The sequence below is a fragment of the Myxine glutinosa genome, chromosome 12 (assembly GCF_964187855.1).
Source record: "Myxine glutinosa chromosome 12, kmMyxGlut1.1, whole genome shotgun sequence".
NCBI lineage: Eukaryota > Metazoa > Chordata > Myxini > Myxiniformes > Myxinidae > Myxine > Myxine glutinosa.
In genome coordinates, this window is record NC_136272.1 from 97,707,900 (window position 1) to 97,731,761 (window position 23,862).

At 43.8% G+C, this 23,862-nt stretch overlaps 1 protein-coding gene and 1 long non-coding RNA gene across 4 annotated transcripts in view; one reads left to right on the plus strand and one right to left on the minus strand.

Moving 5' to 3' along the window:
• Positions 1-23,862, minus strand: part of LOC137437660 (C2 domain-containing protein 3) — a 124,487-nt gene that overhangs the window by 52,735 nt on the left and 47,890 nt on the right. For 2 of the 3 annotated variants that reach the window (XM_078766116.1, XM_068132139.2), the window contains exons 32-33: positions 22,298-23,264; positions 21,739-21,844 (exon numbers count right to left, since the gene is read on the minus strand). In XM_078766116.1, the coding sequence (XP_078622242.1) occupies positions 21,739-21,844; positions 22,298-23,264 (1,073 nt within the window). The remainder of the gene's footprint in view (positions 1-21,738; positions 21,845-22,297; positions 23,265-23,862) is intronic. The other variant, XM_078766117.1, reaches the window with a different exon arrangement.
• On the plus strand, positions 2,554-12,282 carry LOC137437329 (uncharacterized). Its single transcript, XR_010986459.2, has 3 exons — positions 2,554-2,573; positions 8,369-8,408; positions 12,035-12,282. It is a non-coding gene; the product is annotated as an uncharacterized LOC137437329 (long non-coding RNA).

Sequence of the window (23,862 nt, forward strand, 5' to 3'; positions counted from 1 at the left end):
CACCCTATCTTTTGCTCAAGGTCTTCTGCCAGCATCCTGGAAATCAGCAAACATTACCGCTTTACACAAAAAAGGTGCAAAAACAGATCCTTGCAACTACAGACCAATCAGCCTGCTCCCAATTATCAGCAAAGTCATGGAATCCATCATTGCTTCGGATATGAAATCTTTCCTCTTCTCCAATGGCTTGATCTCTGATCATCAATTTGGTTTCAGACCAGGTCACTCTACTCTGGACATGCTGCTTCTGCTGTCTCAACAATGGATGGAGGTCCTCAATGCCAAACAGGAAATCAGAGCTGTCTCCCTTGACATATCACGTGCCTTCGATACGGTCTGGCACCCAGCTCTGCTCACCAAACTCTCCTCCTATGGTATCCATGGAAATCTCCATGCATGGCTTGCGGACTTCCTCTCTGGTCGTAGTCAACGTGTGGCCCTGAATGGATTTCTCTCATCTCCCCTTCCCGTTCAGGCTGGAGTTCCCCAAGGCAGTGTGCTGGGCCCTGTGCTTTTTCTGGTCTTTATCAATGATCTCTCCGACTCTCTGGAAAATCCTCTGTGTCTCTTTGCTGATGACTCCACTCTCTGCCGCTCCATTCCTCTTCCCTCAGATCGGCCGTCTGCAGCCTCCTCACTCTCTGAAGACCTGGACAAAATCACAGACTGGTCAAACATGTGGAACATGTCTTTCAATCCTGACAAATCTCACACTCTTACTATGTCTCCCCGAAAAGATCGACTGGACAACCCTCCCATCTACTTTCTCAACAATCCTCTCCAAGAAGTTCTGTCGCTCAAGCTTTTGGGTCTCACCATCTGCCATGATCTTTCTTGGGAAAACCACATTTCCAAGCTGGCCTCCAAAGCCAGTCGCCGACTGGGCATCCTCCGTCGTGCGAAGTCCTTCCTAGGCACACCTGAGCTCCTCACCACATACAAGGCTTTCATCCGCAGCTCAATGGAATACTGTTCTCCCCTATGGGCTGGTGCTCCTGCCTCACACCTGGCTCGGCTTCACGCTGTTGAATCCAAAGCTTTCAGAATCATTGGAATCTCCCGCGATGAAGCTATCTCTGAGGGCCTTTCACTCACTCACCGCAGGCAGGTAGGTGGTCTTTCTGTCTTCTACCGACTCCTCTCCGGCCTTGCTCCCCCAGCTCTCTCTGTGCTCTGTCCCCCAAATATTCCTACAGGTCGCACAAGATCTGCCAGCCACCCTCTGATGGTTAAACTGCCGAAATCTCGGCTCTCTGCTCACCTTCACTCTTTCATTCCTCTTTTCTCCCGCCTCTGGAACAAACTCCCACACTCACTTCAATCACACTCCTCCCTCCAGGTCTTCAAAACAGCTGTTCACCACCATCTCTTATCTTCCCCCATCCAAAACCTTGATCTTTTCTACCCCCACTAATTCACCCCAGATCCACCTTGTTTGAAATTCCAACTTCTTTCCTGGAAGTCTTGGCAGTGTCCATATGTTTTATACCTCTCCCACCCCCCCCCCCCCTTCCCATGCCTTCCCCCCAAAGCCCTCTCCCTCCCACAGTTCTCTCGATGTCTCCATGTCTCTCGGTCCCTGCTCTCAAATGTTGTGTTTGTGTCCTTCCCCCTCTCTCCCCATCTTGTCTACCGCTCCCGATGTTATTTGTTTTGTGTGTCTGTTTGTCTTTCTGTGTGATTAATGTTCGCTCTTTCACGAGCCTCGATCTTGTATACAAAATTTAAAAAAAAAAAAAAAAAAAAAAAAGTGAGGAAATTTCAAAACACTAATACAAAAAAAGGTAAATGCCAAACAAACGTAAATTCAATTGAAGTGGTACTTCAGCTCTCCTCTCCCCCACTCCACTCCACAAAAATCAAAAATATTCTGCACAACATTATACATGGACAATAAATTATGAAAGAAAAGAGGAAGGCCAGATAGAGAACCCATTGTGAAAAACAAGGCACAACGCCCGTTGAGGTAATGCCAGTGCGGTATTTAATTCGATCCAAATTCATATGTCCATCTGAGGCAATGCCCCTTGCTGACTCAGTGGGGACAGAGCTGGTGGGTTGCAGTGGGGTGGGGTGGGGGTTCGGAGCGTGGGCAGATGTGTGGAAGATGGGAGGAGGTGGGTTATTTCATCAGCACTCGGGTCCAATGCTGCAGAGTCAGACCACTGATCACGCACGCAAGCTCCAAAAATAAATAAATAAATAAATTAATAAAACGCTTGAACTTGATATTCTCTCCAATTTGGTCGAATGTTTTCAATGTTCGGTTTGAGCTGCTGAGGCTTGGTCGGTAAGAAGGAAATGCTCAAAGTAGGTCAATGTGGCATTGTCTGCTTTGCAACATTCCGATTGCCTGTCAGCACCAAGAAGCAGCAGCCCGGAAAAAACAAAAACAAAAAGTACAACGATTTCCGACCGACCAATGAGAAGCAACCGATAAGTTTCTAAGAGCCAATCATGGCGCCCGCTGTCGGGAGGAGTGCCAGGTTCCAGGTCGCAAAATGAGTGTGGCCAAGTGCACACCCGGAGGGTGCTTCGATCCTCCCAATGCGACGCACAAACAAGCCCCAAAGGTATGCCGCGCTGATGGCTTGTATGTGAGAGTTCACGGTTGAAAACAAAAAAACAAATCTCGTTCACAAATAAAACCTCTCATCGAGTCTCACAGTCAAACAAACAGGCCACAAATAGGGATTCTTGCCAACAGGTGCGTGCAAAGCTTTGCTTCTCCGTGTGTCACAAATATGTAGAATGGATTACATTTTATAAATATCAAGAGTTGCCAGGGAATAAAAGATTGATTCATAAAGGGATAAACATATAGGTATCCCTGTCCCATTCAACCCACGTTTCCTAAGCACATGACACATGACCTTTGGCAAACTGTAAATTCAATAACTCATTCTGATGAGTTTCGGGAACTGAGTGGCGTGCTGATGAGGAGGGGAGTGTCGCTGAAGCTGAAGGGAAAGGTGTATGCTGCATGTGTGAGAAGTGTTATGATTTATGGGAGCGAGACATGGATAATGAACGTAGAGCAGCAACGAAGGCTGGAAAGGGTGGAAATGCGAATGGTTCGACGGATGTGCGGAGTATCGTTGAGAGAGAGGAAGACAAATGATGAATTGCGAAAGATGATGGAAATATTGCCTGTGATTGATGCTGCGAAGAGGAACAGGTTGAGATGGGTTGTTCATGTGTTGAGGAAGGATGAAAGTGACTGGTTGAGAAGAGTGATGGAAATGAATGTAGAAGGAAGTAGAGGACGGGGAAGACCGAAAAAGACTTGGCTAAAGATGGTGGAAGAAGAAATGCGGGCAAGGGGGTTAAACAAGGAGAGATGCAGAAAATAGGGCAAAATGGAGAAGATTGTCATGGGGACCGCAAGGCTAACCCCCGCTCTAGCAGGGAAAATGGCCTTAAAATGCCTGTTGTTGTTGTTGTTGTTGTATTCTGATGCTTGGTGTGTTCAAATGAAATATATTAAGTTACCGCTTCCCTTCCCTGCGGTGAGTCTACATTTATGCAACAACAATCCCTTTGCATTCAACTGTCAGCATCAATCACACGTCAAACAGGAGGGCAAAAACATGCGTGACAATAAGCATGCGGAGAAAAATAAATAAGTACGAGGACTGCAAACATGTTTATCCCGAATTGAAGGTCAAGCCATTTAAAGAGAAACATGGTAATAGTATTACTGTGATATGGATGGAGAACTGGTTTTACTGGTGAAGACTTCGTGTTGTGGAACTGCGTCGGTTGACAGGTAGAACGATGGATGGAATTAAACGTCATATTGATTGAGGTCCTTTCATCGGATGTCTTTTGCTTCAATGAAGGGTGAATGTCCAAAATTGACCTCTGACTCCACCAAAGGGTTAATGCCTGAACTGAATTGCCTCTTATTCAGTTGAAGGATTAATGCTCAAAACTCAGCTATTTTGCTCCAACAAAGGGTTAATGGCCAAAATGGACCTCTTTTGCTTCAATGAAGGGTTAATGTCCGAAACAAATCTCTTTTGCTCCAATAAATGGTTAATGCCTAAAATGGGATATTTTGCTCTGACGAAGGGTTAACGCCCGAAACGGATGCCTTTTACTCCAACGATGGGTTAATGATAATGACCAAAATTGAGCGATTTTGTTCCAACGAAGAGTTAATACTTGAAACGGGCCTCTTTTGCCCCGATGAAGGGTTAACATCCGAAACAAATCTCCATTGCTCCAATAAAGGGTTAATGACCGAAATGGACTATTTTGCTTCGACGAAGGGTTAACACCCGAAATGGATGTCTTTTACTCCAACAACGGGTTAATGGCTAAAATAGTTACTTTTTCCAATGAAGGGTTAATACTTGAAACGAGACTTTTGCTCTGATGAAGGGTTAATGTTTGAAATTCACCTATTTTGCTCCAATGAAGGGTTAATTCCCAAAACGGGCCTCTTTTGCTCCGACGGAGGGTTAAGCTTCTCCTTGCTTCCCAGTGCGCTAGGCATACATCGATAAACGCTGTCGATTCAATTCACTATATGACAATATGTTCTGGAATTACAATAAAGTTAATCATGTGTTCAATGCTCTGATGTTAACTTTATCTTTTTACAGTGGTCTGAAGTATTAGCTCGAGAAACCAGGAAGCCCAACAGTGACTCAGAAGGAGCCACAAACAGTGTACCAACCCCAGATTAACATGTGCTATTCACACCACTGAAGAGGACCCAAGTGCCAACCTTGCGTCTGTACAGAACATTGATTCATGGAACAATCTGTTAAGGGTTGCCAAGATATGGAAATATGTTCCTGTTTTGGATGCTACAAAGAATGTGAAGGAGGATGAAATCCCATAGATCCAATTATCATCAAATGTTTTGCAGTACATTATATATGTGATGGGGGAGAAAACAAACTTTAGATGTTATTATGTCAAAAGACTAAGCTCTCCATGAACCTGCCATGGAAGATACTGATAGGAAGTCATCGGGGATATGCACCGAGCACATCAACAGGATATTAGGCAGTGTGCACATTCTGGAAGAAGCAAACAAAGTACTTTAAAGGACAAAGCAACACTTGACCATTAATGTCCACCATCTTGTGTGACAACACAACGGTGAGAAATGGAGGAAAGAATCCCAGCAATTGTCGGCAGATATTTATAGGCTCCTGAATAGGCTTGGGCAATTCGTAAAATTTGAGAATCGATTCCGATTCCGAACTGCTGTCTCGATTCTGAGAGGAATCGATTCTGATCCTTCACCACAATTTAATCAATTCATCCTTCTCACACACCCAACCTGCTCAACTAGTTTCATCCAAATTTGTCTTTAATTTTTGAGATATCTGCACACAGACAAACAGGAGTGAAAACATAACCTCCATCCATCTTCGGTGGCGGAGGAAATAAAGAGAAATAACTTCAGCATAAAATTGATGTTTATGAGTAAATAGAACTAGTGGCATGACTTGTTTTACAAGTCCGCAAATCGACTTCGCTCCCCCCTTCGCAGTAGGTTACCTCTGGGTGTTGCCAACACATACACTACCGGTCAAAAGTTTTAGAACACCTCAATTTTTCCAGTTTTTATTGAAATTTACGCAGTTTAATGTCCAGTGAATAACCTGAAATGGTACAAAGGTAAGCAATAAACTGCTCGAGGTTTAAAAAAAAAGTTTAGGTTAGCAAAAACGGGGAAATAATGTAAATTGCACAGTTATATTGTAAAAAAAAAAAAAAGGCCTTCTTCAGGGAACAAGTAATGGGTTAACAACTTACAGCTGTTCTGCAGCAATGTAAGTAAATTAAGCCTTGAAAGTTGATGCAAACAATTCCTACAGGTGTCCCAACCTCTGCTGATTACTTGATTACAAACCCCCTGTCTGTATAAAAGCAGTATTGGAACAGACTGTTATTACACCCTCTGAAGCATTATTTGGACAATATTGCACTGCAGGAAGTAGTATATTGGAAACTGGAGGAAACTGGCAGGAAGAGGTCTGGCAGACCCAAAGCCACAACAGAATCAGAAGACAAGTTTCTGAGAGTCAACAGCTTGAGTGATAGGTGGCTCACAGGACAACAGCTTCAAGCTCAGCTTAACACTGGTCGAAGTAAAGTCTCAGTTTCAACTGTGAAGAGAAGACTTCGAGCTGCAGGTTTGACAGGTCGAGTGGCAGTAGGAAAGCCATTGCTAAGATGGCAAAATAAGAAAAAGAGGCTTGCCTCGGCCATGAAGCACCGCCACTGGACTACTGAAGACTGGAAGAAGGTCTTATGGACCGATTAATCAAAATTTGAAATCTTTGGTTCATCACGCAGGGTTTTTGTACGCCGTCGAGTAGGTGAAAGGATGGTTCCTCAGTGTGTGACACCAACTGTCAAACATGGAGGAGGAAGCGTGATGGTCTGGGGCTCTTTTGCTGGATCCAGAGTCGTCGACTTGCACAGAGTGACTGGCACCCTGAACCAAAAGGGCTACCCACAGCATTTTGCAGCACCATGCAATACCCTCTTGGTGTACACCTAGTTGGTCAGGGGTTCATCCTACAGCAATATAATGACGATAAACACACCTCCAGGCTATGTCAAAACTACGTTCGAGGAAAAGAACAAGACGGTAGGCTTCAAATCATGGAATGGCCAGCACAGTCTGCAGACTGAAACCCCATCGAGCTGGTTTGGGATGAACTGGATAGAAGGGTGAAAGCAAAGCAACCTACAAGTGCAACACATTTATGGGAACTTATGCAACAGTGTTGGGGAGCACTTCCCGAACAATATTTGATTTCCATTGTAGAAAGAATGCCACGAGTGTGTTCGGCGGTTATACCTGCAAAAGGTGGCTACTTTGCTGAGTCAAAAATTTAAATTAAATTTTGTGAAACAAAATGATTCCACGATTTCTTTTTATCTCCAATTGTTTATTTGTTCTATGCTTAATTTCAGAGTACATTGAGACATTAAACTGCGTAAATTTCAATACAAACTTGAAAAATTGAGGCGTTCTAAAACTTTTGATCGGTAGTGTATGCAAAATTTTGTAAGATCGGGTAAAAATAGTAAGGTGCCTCCCCCCCGCCCTCATCGTAGGGGTGGGGTTGCTTGTGCCGAGGACCTGACCATGGGTACGACCAACACAAATGCTAAATTTGGTAGAAGTCGGCCCAGCCCTGTATGATCTTTGTATGATTTTCATACCTAGAAAGTACAACAAACAAAGAGAGAATTGGCTTATTTAATTAATATAGTAGGATAGATAAGTTGTTGGGATTGGGGGTGGGGGGGGAATAGATTACCAGGAGTGACTATTGAGCAGGCTTGCATTGCGCAATCATAAATAAGTGCTTGTGGATGTCTGTTTCCGACTTGCCGATGATGACGACTGATCTCGGTCACGTTTGACAAGACTTTCCATTACATGACCACGAGCTTCCCTTGGATGGAATGACTTAAACATAACGGATGTACACGACATGCTGCAGAGCACGAATCAAACTTGTCTCGGATATAAAATCTCGCTCGGTTTTCCGGATTATTTTCGAATAGAAAGAAGCTCCAGATCATGCTTGATGACGTACAAGCTTTTCGAAACATATTTTGATTTTTGAGGAGGTCCTCCATGGCCATTCCTATTTCCTAGTTTTACTGCACAGAGAAAAAGCTAACGCTGTCACGTGCCTTTGTCCCACCATGAAACACGGAAATGCTCCTGGGAAAGAAAATGAGAAGTAAAAGTTGCTTCAAATTAATCCACACCTACTGGGAAATTGTAATTTTTTCAATTAAATAAAATTTTTTAACCCGGTTTACCTGGGCGGTGTATAAGGCAACAGACCTTTTTTGACCTAGAGACCTCGATTCCTTTGGACTTATTTTCATTGGAAATATGCATTTAAGAAATATGCTGTGATAATTTTGCTGTTACGAAATATGATGTCTTTGGAATTTCACAATACTCTAAACAGATATAATAGGCTAATGCTGTCTGTAGAGCTTGGTGTTGGCTTCACGGTTAGGGTGCCGGCTTGGGATCCGAGGATCCTGGGTTCGAATCCCGGTCGATCGCTAAATTAACACCAGGGGGGTTGACTCAGCCTGTCATCCTTCCGAGGTCGGCAAAATTGAGTACCAGCTTGCTGGGATGAATGATCCCGGTGTGTACCCCGGTTTAGAATAGGTACACCGTATCCCCTGCGCATCGTAAGAGGCGACTAAGGGTTGGCGCCAGAAAGGGCATCCGGCCATAAAAACATTGCCTCAAACAGGGAACCATGATTGTCATGGGGCCCGCAAGGCTAACCCCTGCTCTAGCGGGGAAAATGGCCTTAAAACGATCATTCATTCATTCATTCAATGCTGTCTGTAGAATCCCGGAAGGAGAAGTCCGACCCACATGCACACAGTTCGTGAGTACATTCTGTTGATTTTCTTTCCAACTTGAATGAACTACAGACTTGGCATTTAATATGGAATATTTTTTTTGTGGGGGTGAACTTACTTTTCAAGATGTCTTAGAACCAAAAGTTCATTGGAATTATGTTGAAATTATTCTAGATTTTGTTAATGTGACCTTTAAAAGAAACAAAAACTACATTTGACATTTCGAAACAAATAAATTGATCCTTGAAAGTGATGTAAACTGATATCGAACTCAATTCATGGACAGTACTGTGTTAAACTTCTGTACGTTTTCCAGAAGTATCTCTTTATTTTGCACATTAGCCAATTTTGTTTCTAACAAAAACAAAAGTTAAATTACGACTGGGATTACGGACAGTAAAATTACAGTTCAGTACTTCGTGTAACCCCCACGAGCATTCAGGAGAGCACGTACACGTTGAGGCATGCTGTTCACGAGATTTGCCAGGGTTTGGACAGGAATCGCTTGCCATGCAGTGACAATAGCCTGCTGCAATTCACGCACAGAGGTCGGCTGCTGGCCCAAGTGGTCGATTTGACGCGTTAATTTTGCCCACAAGTTCTCTATCGGATTCATATCCGGGGACATGGCAGGCCACTCCATATGCTCTACACCACGGTCAGCAAGAAAGTGTTGGATCATGCTTACGATGAGGCCGTGCATTGTCATCTTGGAAGACAAAGTTTCCTCGAAAGGCTGCACGAGCAAATGGAAGCAATGTTTCTTCCAGAATGGCCCTGTACTTGAACTGGTTCAGGTTTCCATTCAGAACAACCAGGTCAGTTTTGCCCCCTGCATGAAAAGCATCCCAAACGGTCACCCCACCACCTCCAGCTTGGACTCTTAGCACTATAAAATCTTTGTTGTAGGCTTCATGCACTTGTCTGCGCACTTGGAAGCGGCTATCTTGACGATAGACCAGAAATCTAGACTCGTCATTGAAGATCACGTGATTCCAGTGTCCTGGCTGCCATTGACGGTGCTCTCTGGCCCACTGCAATCGGCGCTGACGGTGTTGTCTGGTCAGGCGTGGCTTTCTCAGGGGACGCCTGGCACAATAGCCTGCTTGAACCAGTCGTTGGTTGACTAGCCTTCTGGATACAGGCACATTTGTCAGTTGCTGCCACTCAGCCCTAAGCCGATTAGCTGACTTGGTACAGCCATTGCGGACTAACCGGTGCAGCTGGCGATCATCCCTCCTTGTGGTTCTGCGGGGACGTCCTCGCCTCGGTATTGGAGTAGGGACACCCCTCTGAGCATTTCGTTTCAGGATCTTTGACACCTGACCTTGAGTGATGCCATACTGCCGAGCAATAGCACGGTTTCATGCCGTAATTTCATAAAGCCACCACTCCATGACAAACAGCATTGTCGAGTTGACGGACCATCTCCAGAGGAAGCGGCGATAACTTTTGGAGACGTTCAGCAGTTGTTTTCCACTAATACAGAACGCAACAACACTTGTATACCCGACTGTGAAGCCAATCATCAAATGCACCTGTCCGTACATTTTGCCACGCCACCTGTGATATAATCCTGTTGTTGACTTCTTGATGCGACAGACAATCAGTGACATGGTTCTTTTAACAAATAAATCACCAAAGTGTAAAAGAAACTCACCAGATTGATATACTGAGTTAAGAAAGTAAACCCAAGTCAAGAAAAAAAAAATATTCCATATTAAATGCCAAGTCTGTATATATATGGAAAAAACGGACTTGTCATTGTCTGTTTTGCAAAGAATGACAGGATAAACTTTTGATATAATTTTCTGAACCAACAAATGGATTCTCGATGGCCGAAGAGATGAGGCATAGTCAGAATCAACTCTGGAAACTTGGAACCGTTACAGGAGACGAATCGATTATTTTGCCCAAGCTTACTGCTGAAGCTAATTATCACAAAACATGGAATCCTTTGGTCACCAAAAATGAAGTTACAGTCAGACAGAGATGGTACCGATCTAGATGTCATATACAGTATGCACATTGGGAGGACTTGACATATCAAGAACTTCTGTCATGTATCTGAAATCCCTTTGTTCATCCTGGTGTGATATCAATAACTTAGTGTGCAGTCCTGATATTTAATGCTGATCAGGCAGATCTGGTCAGACTTGTCTAATGGAAAAAAAATATCCCCACTGGATGTCCTTGATAACCTGTTCAAAGCGCACCAAGTAGGAGAGGACGTTATCCCAGGACTTCAAGAATAATTGCCATGAGAGTGATCCTCCTCCTTAGAAATTCCATGACAAGATATCCAAACTGGCATTGAAAATCCCCTGACATCAACAAGAAAAATAATTTCAAAACATCAGGAAAACAAGTCCAACTCAAAGCAGACAAAACATTTTTTGGACACATGAAAAACAAATTAATCGGAGTAAGCAACTGGATCGTAAAGTACGAGCACGCCCACAAGGTTCCATGTGCTTTGGCAACATTTCATGGAGATCTATGGGAGACCAACAAAGCAATGTTTGGCATAGAGGTTGGGGGTCGGGGGAGAGTGTGAGGGGAATATCTCTCGAGCAGAAACCATTCCAAACATCTCTGCTGTTATTATATATGGAATGATCCTGGTTCAGAAGAGGAAAGGAAAACAAACAGGAACCTTGCATAGATTTACTGATTATATTCTGTGCTTGGCACTTCATGGGGGTGCAAAGAGTGACTGTATTGATCAAATGTTAATGTCTACCGGAAGGCATCGATAAAAAGTTTTGATACATTGAACACAGGGTCTAATACAAACATTCAGTTCAAGAATCACACTGCAGGCGACATAGTACAGCAGTGGAGAAAGTTCCTGTGTTCCATATACAGTATCAGCGGGAGCAGCAAAGTGAAAAGCAGGGTTATGTCCCTTCAACAAGTCAAGGAGAATCAAATTATCGGTTGCAGAGTGCAAAAAGTCCAAATACAAAGAGATATTAATTTTAAAAGTACATTATGTGACATGTGAGGACGTTTGCTACAAGTTCACTAAAGATGGCTGGGAAGAAATAGAGTGGAATTCAAAACGTGAAGAGGAAGTTACGTACAAGCTTCTCCATGCAGGCCATGCCCTCAGAAACTTGATATTTGGGTGATCATGACGGGGGAAGACACGGACATATTTGTGCTGTCTCGGATTATGCAATGGCCTACTTTACTTGCTGCATCTGAAATGTGGTACACAGAGGCATACCAGATTCATCAATATCAATAAAGTTGCTGGACTCCTTGAAATTGATGGATGTACAGTTTGATTGGCATATGTACATTTTTAGGAGGCGACGCTTTGCCTTTGCAGACAAAGGAAAACTTTGCAAACCAAGAAGCTTAGAATCCATCGTCGGAGCAAAATGGAATGTCTGTTAACCATCCTTTGCTTAATAGACACCCTGTATATCCCACCAAAATACAGGGTGTATATTAAGTTATTGTGCCACTTCAAACTTTTATAGCTTTTGATGCACACGTGATAGAAACAAAATATAAATGGTGCGTGAACGGATAATTCACAAGGTTTTGTTGATGCTAATGTTATTACGACATGTGCATGAAACAAAATGCAGGGTTAATCAATCCATTCATTTTGTCCCTCTGTCGGCCTGTCTGTCTGCAGATATCAGTTTATGATCGAGGAACAACTTCGTTTCAATTGAATGTTATATTTTGAACAGTGTAGAACACAAATCAGAACACAAACCTGCAGTTTAGCAGTACCTGGGAAAAATATGATGCCATTTTACACCATCTCAACCAAACAAATATGCCACTTGCTCTCTATTTTGAGGAATATAGAGATTGAGACAAAATGGCGGCTTGTAGGAAATACAGATTGTGCTCAGAAAAGCAAAGCAAGAGTATAAAAGACCCTTCCCATGTCCTTTTTATCAAGACTGCATGGGGTAAGGTGTTCTGTAAACTCTCTATTTGATGTTGTTCTTATTGCTGTTGTTAACTCCGCAATTCCCCTGGGTTTCTCGACGAGTTGGTTCTTGAACTACAATGATGAAAACTTTCACACACCACCTTGTACCAGCAAGGCAAGGATCCCTGCCACTATGCTTTGAATGCACGACGGTACTTAAATGAAGTCTTCCCAAAGAAGTGGATTGGTAGATGTGGACCATTTGCTTGGCCAACTCATTCACCTGTCTTATCCTCATTAGACTACATTTCATGGGGCTTTGTAAAACTGTTGTTTCCTCATCAAAACTCCATTCTTTTGTTAAACTTAGGGCTACAATCACAAATGCAATTCATGAAATTACTCAGCCGAGTTAGCCCCTCCTGCACAGTGGTCCTGTGTTAGAAGTTTCCTTGTTTCAAGACTCGGTGAAGATTTTGCCAGTTTTTCCACTTCTTCTTTTTCTCTGTAGTCCTTCACTTTTAGTGGTTCTCTGCCTTATTTAGGGTAAATTGCAATAACAAAACTAGAACGGCACTTATCGACATCGACCGATATGCTTCCACCCACATTATTACATCATTATACATACCTGTACCAAGTTTGATTCAAATCCCTTAAGCTGTTCTCAAGTATCACATTTTACCTGACATTTTGATGTAGAAATTGAATCAGTTCATCTTTGCATCATAATACCTACTTTGTAGAAACTTTGGTCAAATTCCCATCACTGTTGTTGTTGTTGTTGTTGTTTACAAGTTGTTGTGGTAACAGGATTTTCACCTGTCAAAACCTCTGACCTTTGATTTCGTGACCGGATTGAACGATGCATTACGAAAGAGGGCAGTTACGTTGAAGCCTAAACATTTGAACTGTATTGAGTGAAAACTTTATGAACTATGCTTTCATGCACCATTTATAGTTTGTTTCTATCAAAAGTTATAAAAGTTTAAAGTTACACAAGGACCTTATGGATACTCTGTATAATGTGGAGATATTAAGCTTTAATTAGAATGGGTTCCAAAGGGTGAATTCTAAAGGGAAATTCTAATGGGCAATTCTAAAGGGTAATTCTAAAGCGTTCTAGATTGTAATTCTAGAGGTTTCTAAAGGGTAATTATAAAGAGGAATTCCAAAGGGTAATTCTAGTGTTCTAAATGGTAATTCTAAAGGGTAATTCAAAAAGTGTTATAAAGGGTAGTTCGAAAGGGAAATTAGTTCGACTTTCTGGTCGCAGTCAACGTGTGGCACTGAATGGAATTCTCTCTTCTCCCCTTCCTGTTCAGGCTGGAGTTCCTCAAGGCAGTGAGGGCCCTATGCTTTTTCTGGTCTTCATTAATGATCTCTCTCACTCTCTTGAAAATCCTCTCTATCTCTTTGCTGATGACTCCACTCTGCCGCTCCATTCCTCATCCCTCAGATCGGCAATCCGCAGCCTCTTCACTCTCTGCAGACCTGGACAATATCACAAACTGGTCAAACAAGTGGAACATGTCTTTCAATCCTGACAAATCTCACACTCTCAATTTGTCTCTCCGAAAAGACCGACTGGACAACCCTCCCATCTACTTTCTGAACAATCATCTTGAAGAAGTTCTGTCACTCAAGCTTTTGGGTCTCACTATCTGCCATGATCTTTCCTGGGAAAACCACATTTCCAAGCTGGCCTCCAAAGTGAATCGCCGACTGGGCATCCTCCGTCGTGCAAAGTTCTTTCTGGGCACGTCTGAGCTCCTCACCACATACAAAGCTTTCATCTGCAGCGCAATGGAATACTGCTCTTCCCTCTGGGCAGGTGCTCCTGCCTCACACCGAGCTAAGATTCACACGGTTGAAACCAAAGCATTCATAATCATTGAAATCTCCCGCGATAAAGCTGATTCTGAGGGCCTTTCTCTCTCTCATCGCAGGCAGGTAGGTAGGTGGTCTTTCTGTCTTCTACCGACTCCTCTCCGGCCTTGCTCCCCCTGCTCTGTCTGTGCTTTGTCCTCCAAATATGCCTGCAGGACGCACAAGATCTGCCAGAAAACCTCTTCTGGTGCAACTGCCAAAAATCAAGACTCTCTGCTCACCTTCACTCTTTCATTCCTTTTTTCTCCCGCCTCTGGAACAAACTCCCTCACTCTCTTCAATCCCTCTCCACCCTCCAGGTCTGTAAAACAGCTGTTCACCACCATCTCTTATCTTCCCCCATCCAAAACCTTGATATTGTCTACCCCCGTTGAAACACCCCAAATCCGCCTCTTTAAATCCCCAACTTCTTTCCTGAAATTCCGAGAAGCGTTCATTTGCTTAAAACCGTGTACCCCTCCCTCCTCCCCCAGCCCTCCCCCTTCCACAGATCTACCGACGTCCCTGTTCTCTTCTGTTGTTGTGCTTGTGTGCTTCCCTCTCTCCCCCTCTTGTCTCTCGCTCCCTTCATTGCATGTTTTATGTGTCTGTGCATGTTTTCATGTTCAATGTGTTCGCTCTTACACGAGCCACGATTCTGTATACAAAAAAAACCAAAAAACTTCTAGTGTTCACAAGGGTAATTCTAAAGTGTTCTATACGCTAATTCTAAAGGGTAATTCTAAAGTGTTCTAAAGGGTAATTCTAAAGTGTTCCAAAGGGTAATTCTAAAGTGTTCTAATGGGTATTTCTAAAGTGTTCTAAAGGGTAATTCTAAAGTGTTCTAAAGGGTAATTCTAAAGTGTTCTAAAGGGTAATTCTAAAGTGTTCTAAAGGGTAATTCTAAAGTGTTCTAAAGGGTAATTCTAAAGTGTTCTAAAGGGTAATTCTAAAGTGTTCCAAAGGGTAATTCTAAAGGGTAATTCTAAAGGGCAATTCTAACGGGTAATTGTAAAGGGTTCTAATGGGTAATTATAGAGGGTTCTAAAGGGTAATTTTAAGGAGTAATTTTAAAGGGTAATTTCAAAGTGTTCTAAAGGGTAATTCTAAAGTGTCATTCTAAAGTGTAATTCTAAAGGGTAATTCTAAAGGGTAATTCTAAAGGGTAATTCTAAAGGGTAATTCTAAAGGGTAATTCTAAAGGGTAATTCTAAAGGGTAATTCTAAAGGGTAATTCTAGAGGGTAATTGTAAAGGGTTCTAATGGGTAAATTCTAAAGGGCAATTCTAAAGGGTTCTAAAGTGTAATTATAGAGGGTTCTAAAGGGTCATTTTAAGGAGTAATTCTAAAGGGTAATTTCAAAGTGTTCTAAAGGGTGATTAAAGAGGGTTCTAAAGGGTAGTTCTAAAGGGTAATTCTAAAGGGGTTCTAGGGTTCTAAAGGGGTTCTAGAGGGTTCTAAAGGGTAGTTCTAAAGGGTAATTCTAAAGGGTAATTCTAAAGGGTAATTCTAAAGGGTAATTCTAAAGGGTAATTCTAAAGGGTAATTCTAAAGGGTAATTCTAAAGGGTAGTTCTAAAGGGTAATTCTAAAGGGGTTCTAGGGTTCTAAAGGGGTTCTAAAGGGTAATTCTAAAGGGTAATTCTAAATGGTAATTCTAAATGGTAATTCTAAATGGTAATTCTGAAAGGTAATTCTAAAGGGTAATTCTAAAGGGTAATTCTAAAGGGTAATTCTAAAGTGTTCTAAAGGGTGATTCCAGGGTGTTCTAAAGGGTAATTCTAGGGTGTTCTAAAGGGTAATTATAAAGTGTTCTAAAGGGTAAAGGGTAATTCTAAAGGTTAATTCTAAACGGTAATTCTAAAGTTTCCTAAAGGGCAATTCTGTAGTGTTTCATTCATTTCGAGGCTTTGCCTGTTGCATAATAAAAATGTCAAACTTAACCGCTTCCTATGGACACGGGTGCAATTTGTTTTTTTTCGTAAATACTAGTGGTATCGTATGGAGGAGTTTCAACTTCATAGCATTATGCCCTCCCTCTGTTGAGTTAAGGTTAGGGTTAGAGGAACCTTAACTCTAACCTTCCTGTCTGTTTAATTATACATCTTTATCTTCAACTTCTAGATACAATGTCAACATCATACCTTTCAGTTCATCCTTCTTTTGTAACATACACTGCACATGAAAAAAACAGGATTTGTTTTCTTTGCTCAAATGACATTCTTCGACAATGGAACTCTCGACGTGTATTATTATCAGAAAGTTAGGCCGACTGAGCAGCTTTTGAACTATGTTCCGTTTCAGGAACATCATGAATATGATAAAAAGGGCAAGGAAGAAATGAGGAGTGAAGCAATGAATGAGGAGGAGTGAAAAAGTTATTCCCTTTTTGAAAACGTTTCAGTCATAAACACGACTTGACAATGGCATCAATAAACTCTCCAATTCCTCGGAACAATGCCGGGACACTGGCTGGAAATGACATCAGAAAGGACCAACATATCATCATACCTTCTAAAGGGTAATTCTAAAGGGGAGATCTCGCGAGATCACGGCGAGGTCACGTCTTTTCGAAGCTAAGTGATCTTTCTCAATTGTGTTTTTGTCGAGACTGTATCTATCTTTCGGTGTATGTACCCTATAGCGTATCTTTTGGAAAATTTTCGGTGCTAATTTTTCGTACATGTATACACAATCGTCGGTTAATGCGTATCGAGTATTCTGAGGCCTAGTACTCGTAGGCTTGGCTACCGTACCGTCTCCGACCTTGTGGTTTTGTTTTTCTTCAGCGATTCGTCGAATGCGCTGCAATTATTTTCGTTCTCTATTTCGTCCCTGTCGTTCACCCCATACCTCCTTGTTTAATATCTCTACTCAAAAAAAAAAAAAAAACCCCAAAAAATATTTCCTTCCCAGGTCTTATTCGTTTATTTGTTGTTCTTTTTTGTTCGTTCGTTCTTCGTTCGCGATCACGCGGTTATAAAATGTATAATCTCTCACCTGAACAACTATTTTCTCTTATATATTATAACACCCTTTTCTTCTTTTCCTACAAAAGGATGCTTTCGTCTTGCTCACCAAATCTATTCATTCCAAAAAATATATATAATACCATCTCTTACAGTTCCTCCTTTCTACATTCCCTAAATTATCCAGAACTCCACCCCTCCTTCAGTGTCCTCAAACGTATTTTTGACTCGAAGATCTCAAACTCATTTTGCAAAAAATGTTCGTTTCCCATGAATCGTACACTTTTCAAAATCCAATCTCACCCCTCCCCTCCAAATCCTCCCCATCACCCATCCCTTTCAAATCTCCCCCCTTGCCCCTTCCCTCCCCTCCCTCCTAAACTCCCCCCACACCCCTCCCCTCCGAGACTCTCTCGCTCCTCCCCTCCTAGACTCCCCTCTCACCCCTCCTCCTCAAAGCATCCTCCCTGCTTCTTCCCCCTTCCAACTTTCACCTTCATCTCCCCCAACCTTCTGCCTCGCTCTTCCCCCTCCTCAAATAACACCTCACTGTGCCTCACCCAATCTCCATCAAACCTTTTGTCCGCCCCATTCTTCCCTTTCTCCAAGCTATTCTGAAATCTCTGACACACCTTCAACAGCTCTCCCTACCTCTTCCTCCTCTTCCACATCTAACCCTACCCCTCCCCCCCTGTTCTGGACCCGATGCTCCCCCTTCCTCTTCATTAACGGTATGGACCTCAAACATCCGGGGCCTTCGCTCAAACTTGACTGATCTCTCCATACAGGTTGCTTCTGACAAACCAGATGTGATCTGCTTAACAGAAACTTTCCTCCTTCATGATGTCTCTGATGCCTTGGTATCTCTCCCAGGTTACTCCCTCCTCCGGTATGATAGACCTGAGCCTCGTCCTGGAGGTTGGGTTGCTATCTTTATAAAAAACTCTCTTCCTCACTCGCCCTCCACTGCCCTCTCTCCACCTCACCCCCAGGAATACCTTTGGCTACGGCTTCCCCTTCGCTCCCACCTTTTGTTCATATGTGTGTTGTACCGTCCACCAAACAGCGATGACTCCATCGACATCTCGCTGTCTGATAATATGGACCAACTTCTATCTACCCATTCCAACTCTCTCTTCCTCATATGTGGTGATTTCAATTGTCACCATGCCAGTTGGCTGGGTGTGGGTACCGCTCTCACCAGCCATGGCTCTTCAGCAAAGGACTTCTGCGACTCACTGGGACTGACACAATCTGTCAATTTCCCGACCCGGATCTCAGTCAACGGAGCATCTTCTCTTCTGGATTTGGTTATGACAAACTTCCCTGAAAATGTCTGCTGCTCTTCTTCTGCTCCAATCGGCTCATCTGATCATGTGCTTATCAAAGTGGACATCTCTCTGACCATTCTCAGAGAGCCTCCTTAGCATCGATGAGTCTGGCATTTCACTCAGGCCAACTGGCACGGTCTTCAAGCAGCCATCAATCATCTGGACTGGTCTCCCATCTCTACCGCCTCTGACATCAACTCATCCTGGGAATTCTTTCAAAGTAAATTGCTCTCTCTCATGCACAGATTTATCCCATCTCGTCTTCAGTTGTCATACCCTTCCTCCCGTCCATGGTACACAGAATCTTGTGGTGAGGCTGTTGCCCTGAAACAACTTGCTTTCGTCTCCTGGAAAGCAAATCCAACGGAAGGAAATCTCATTTCCTTTCACAAAGCCCGAAACAAGTGTGTGTCCACCCTCAGGAGAGCCAGGAAACAATATCTCAGTTCTCAAGACCGAACTCTCTTATCTGTCTCCCTCTTCCAAATCCTGGTGGCGTCTGGTCAAATCTGTTTCTGGTGTTTGTTCCCCCTCCATCCCCTCCCTCACCTCAAACGGCTTAACGGCTGACTCCGCACGTGAAAAAGCTGAATGCCTCAACTCTGTGTTTGCCTCTAAATCTTGTGTCCCAAACCCATCCCTCTCTGTACCCACCGTACCCAGTCGTACCCAGCTGCTCCTGGACTCTGTGTCCTTTCCTCCTGACAAGGTGGAAAAGTTTCTGTCAACCCTCGACTCTGATTCTGCAACTGGTCCTGACGGCATCAGCCCACGGGTCCTAAAATCATGTGCTTCTGCTCTTTCACTCCCTCTTTCTGTTCTCTTCACCCTCTCTTTTGCTCAAGGTCATCTGCCATCTGCTTGGAAATCAGCCAACATCACCGCTTTGCACAAAAAAGGTGCAAAAACAGATCCCAGCAACTACAGACCAATCAGCCTTCTCCCAATTATCAGCAAAGTCATGGAATCCATCATTGCTTCAGATATGAAATCTTTCCTCTTCTCCAATGGCTTGATCTCTGATCATCAATTTGGTTTCAGACCTGGTCACTCTACTCTGGACATGCTGCTTCTGCTTTCTCAACAATGGATGGAGGTCCTCAACGCCAAACAGGAAATTAGAGCCGTCTCCCTTGACATTTCACGTGCCTTTGATACGGTCTGGCACCCTGCTCTGCTCACCAAACCCTCCTCCTTTGGTATCCATGGAAATCTCCACGCATGGCTGGCGGACTTCCTCTCTGGTTGTAGTCAACGTGTGGCCCTGAATGGGTTTCTCTCATCTCCTCTTCCTGTTCAGGCTGGAGTTCCCCAAGGTAGTGTTCTGGGCCCTGTGCTTTTTCTGGTCTTCATCAATGATCTCTCTGACTCTCTTGAAAATCCTGTCTATCTCTTTGCTGACGACTCTACTCTCTGTCGCTCCATTCCTCATCCCTCAGATCGGCAGTCTGCAGCCTGCTCACTCTCTGCAGACCTGGACAAAATCACAGACTGGGCAAACAAATGGAACATGTCTTTCAATCCTGATAAATCTCACACTCTTACGATGTCTCTCCGAAAAGACCGACTGGAAAACCCTCCCATCCACTTTCTGAATAATCCTCTCCAAGAAGTTCTGTCACTCAAGCTTTTGGGTCTCACTATTTGCCATGATCTTTCCTGGGAAAACCACATTTCAAATCTGGCCTCCAAAGCCAGTCGCCGACTGGGCATCCTCCGTCGTGCGAAGTCCTTCCTTGGCACACGTGAGCTCCTCACCACATACAAGGCTTTCATCCGCAGCTCTATGGAATACTGCTCTCCCCTCTGGTCTGGTGCTCCTGCCTCACACCTAGCCCGTCTTCACGCTGTTGAAACCAACGCGTTCAGAATCATTGGAATCTCCCGCGATGAAGCTAACTCCAAGGGCCTTTCACTCACTCACCGCAGGCAGGTTGGTGGTCTTTCCGTCTTCTACCGACTCCTCTCTGGCCTTGCCCCCCCCAGCCCTCTCTGGGCTCTGTCCCCCAAATATTCCTACAGGTCGCACAAGATCTGCCTGCAACCCTCTTATGGTTAAACTGCCAAAATCAAGACTTTCTGCTCACCTTCACTCCTTCATTCCTCTTTTCTCCCGCCTCTGGAACAAACTCCCTCACTCTCTTCAATCCCACTCCACCCTCCATGTCTTTAAAACAGCTGTTCACCACCATCTCTTATCCTCCCCCATCCAAAACCTTGATCTTTTCTACCCCCGCTAATTTCGGTCCCCTTGTATTTTATACCTCTCCCCCCCCCCCTACCCCTCACCCCTCCCCCTCCCCCCCTCTTCTCCCCTCCCCCCCTCTTCTCCCCTCCTCCCCTCCCCCCCCTCTTCTCCCCTCCTCCCCATTCCCCCCCCCCCCTTCCCATGCCTCCTGCCCCCAAGCCCTCTCCCTCCCACACATCTCCCTGCTCTCAAATGTTGTGGTTGTGTGCTTCCCCTTCTCTCCCCATCTTGTCTTCCGCTCCCTCTTTTTGTATATTTTGTTTGTCTGGTTGATTTGTTTGTGAAATAAATGTTAGCTCTTTTACAAGCCTCGATTCAGTGTACAAAAAAAAAAAAAAAAAAAAAAAAAAAAAAAAATCTGCCAAGTTTCACATTCTATCATGGTTGGGGAAAGCCCATTTGATTCCCCCTTTCTGCAGTAAGTACAAAAGTAGACACAGATTGCATTTCTTGTTCCAGATTCTGCAGTGCCTGCTAGTGGGTAAGGTGGGATTTCACGGGACACGCGAACGGTTCGCGAAGGATGCGAATGTCGAAAAAATGGCAAAGTCCAACATTCGTATGTTCAAAAAAGGAATTCGGGAATTTCAAAAAAGTTTGAAATTCCACCCGAACAAAAAACGACTCCTGCGAACAATTGATGACGCTTCCGAACCCCAGCGCATGTTTGGCGAACTTTTGGAGCCTAAAATACGAATGTTGGACTTTGCCATTTTTTCGACATTCGCATCCTTCGCGAACCGTTCGCGTGTCCCGTGAAAACCCACCTGTTCCGTTGAAGTCGGTGTTCGGTGAATAATCCCAGGTCCCATTCTCTGCCAATTTGTGACTGGAGCCGCACTGACCATGGGACTCTGGGAGGCCCTTCCTCAACCCTTCCCCTGTGGTGCTAATAGAGAATATAAAAAAATTGCATTCCGTGTCATCAAGATACATATAAAAAGCACCTTTGAGTACTATGAACCGACTTGTGGCCTTTCCATGCACAAAAACAGGTATTTGAGACGTAAACGTGATGCGATGAGAGTGCAGGACTCACGGTATCTGGCATGGCAGCTCTCCTGGCTTCAAGTCTCAAAGCCCTCATGGAAGCTTTAAGGTCCTCAGGGGGCAGAAAGAAGTTGGGAACCATGATTTTATCCAATCTTTGGATGATGCAGTCAAGTTTCGAACGTTCTCATCGCTCACAATCAATACAACAACAACAGGCATTTTAAGGCCATTTTCCCTGCTAGAGCGGGGGTTAGCCGAGCGGTCCCCATGACAATCTTCTCCATTTTGCCCTATTTTCTGCATCTCCCCTTGTTAACCCCCTTGCCCGCCTTTCTTCTTCCACCATCTTTGGCCAAGTCAATCAATCACTCACAATCAATCCCATGTTATAATCTAAAGCCATCCCCTCGTGCAACAATCCAGTCTACAAATTCAATGTTTTTGTGGAGATCACATGACCTTTGCAAGCAATGCTAATCGCTAGATTAAACCCTTAAGGATACAAATCGATAAACTCAAAATACCACCCTTGTTTACAGCCTAGTGATATCAGTGTCCAATCTGCTGCCATCTTGCTCACCTTCACACCAACCCAAAAAGGATACATACTGGATCCAGGTCTGGCTTCTTCAAATGTTCCATGAGCTTCTCTGTGGCCTAGAGCAGTGGTGTCGGGTGATCCCACTACTTGCATTGCAGTCACAGATGTTTTGTCTATTGTGGAAACATGTTTTGCTTCACCGAGTACACGATTTTCAACAGCGTGTTCTCCAAAACCTCCTGGTATATCATGTTCCACAATTTCTGAAGCATCCTGGTGAGCACCAGCAGAACTCAGTGCATCTCCATGGTTCTCCAGCTCTTCACAATCCTGAAATGGTAGCAGAACCTCACTTTGGTCACAAATTTCTTCGGGTTGACGATCTACCTCCTCTACCGAGCTGTTTGGTGTGAGGTCAGTGTGCGACACTCTGACAGTATCAGTTGAAGAATCGCCATCCTCCTCATCCTTCAGACTCTCTACTTCATCAACTTCAGATGCTTCTCCAGTTTGAGTCTCTGCTGATGTTTCTTCCTCTTTCTTGTCAAGTTTCTTCTTTTGCTCCACATCAATATCCTCAAAATCAAGGTGAGTGTCATTTACCGACAGGACACTAGACCATGGGCTAGTTTTATCAGTACTGCACGACACATCATTGAGCATCCGTGGCACGATCAAGTCTTCTTCAAAATCACCAGCAAAATACTCATCCAAGACATCCATAGCATCAGCAACATCTTGTCCCACGTCCTTTTCATCAAGCACATCATGAGAACATGTGCGCACCTCTTGCACAAGTGAGCGATGTTCCTTGTCCAATTCATCATCATAAACAGTTGCTCTATGAAGATGACCTACCGCTTGCAGAAAATTCTCAGGCTTAAATAGAGCCATTTCAGTCCTTGATAAAATATCATCGGGACTTGCTCCATCAAGCAAATTGTCTGCAGTGTAGGCGTCCAGCGTGGTTTTCTGCACACAAGCTCCGTGTGCACGTGGAACCGCTGATCCGGTGTTGATAATTCCAAAGTCTAAAAGTTCCAAAAAAAAAAAAATGCGAGGAAATAATTAACAGTTTTAAATGAAGTACATTTACCACCTTGTAAAGAGGCAGCAATGCACAGATATTCAAGTTAGGGGGTTCTATCTGTGTTTATTACGGGCTTCGTTTAGTCAAAAATAAACTATCAGCAGCACCCATTTGTCCTTTAAGGCTCCTGGGGGTGCCCTCCGTCCTCTTCCTTCACACTCCCCAACATGGGTGAACCCAGCTTGGGTAAATCCACGAGACAAAACGATACTTAGTCCACTCCAAAACTCCGTGATCAATTAATTGATTAATTAAAAAATATATCGTTTTGCCAAAGCATTTGTTCACTATTGTGCCCAAATTTCAGCTTGTTAAGCTCAAAAGAATGTCTGAGATATCGCCCGGACAAACAAGAAAACAAACAAACAAGAAAGAAAACAAACAAACGGAGTGAAAACCGATTCAGGGCCTGGCAAAGAAAAAAAAAACCTTTGACGCCTGGCAATGATGTCATGCAGTGCCTGAAGATTGGAATAGGGAGGGGCGCAGTGCAAAAGTCAAGGAGTGTGAATACTTTCTGAAAGCACTGCATATACGTG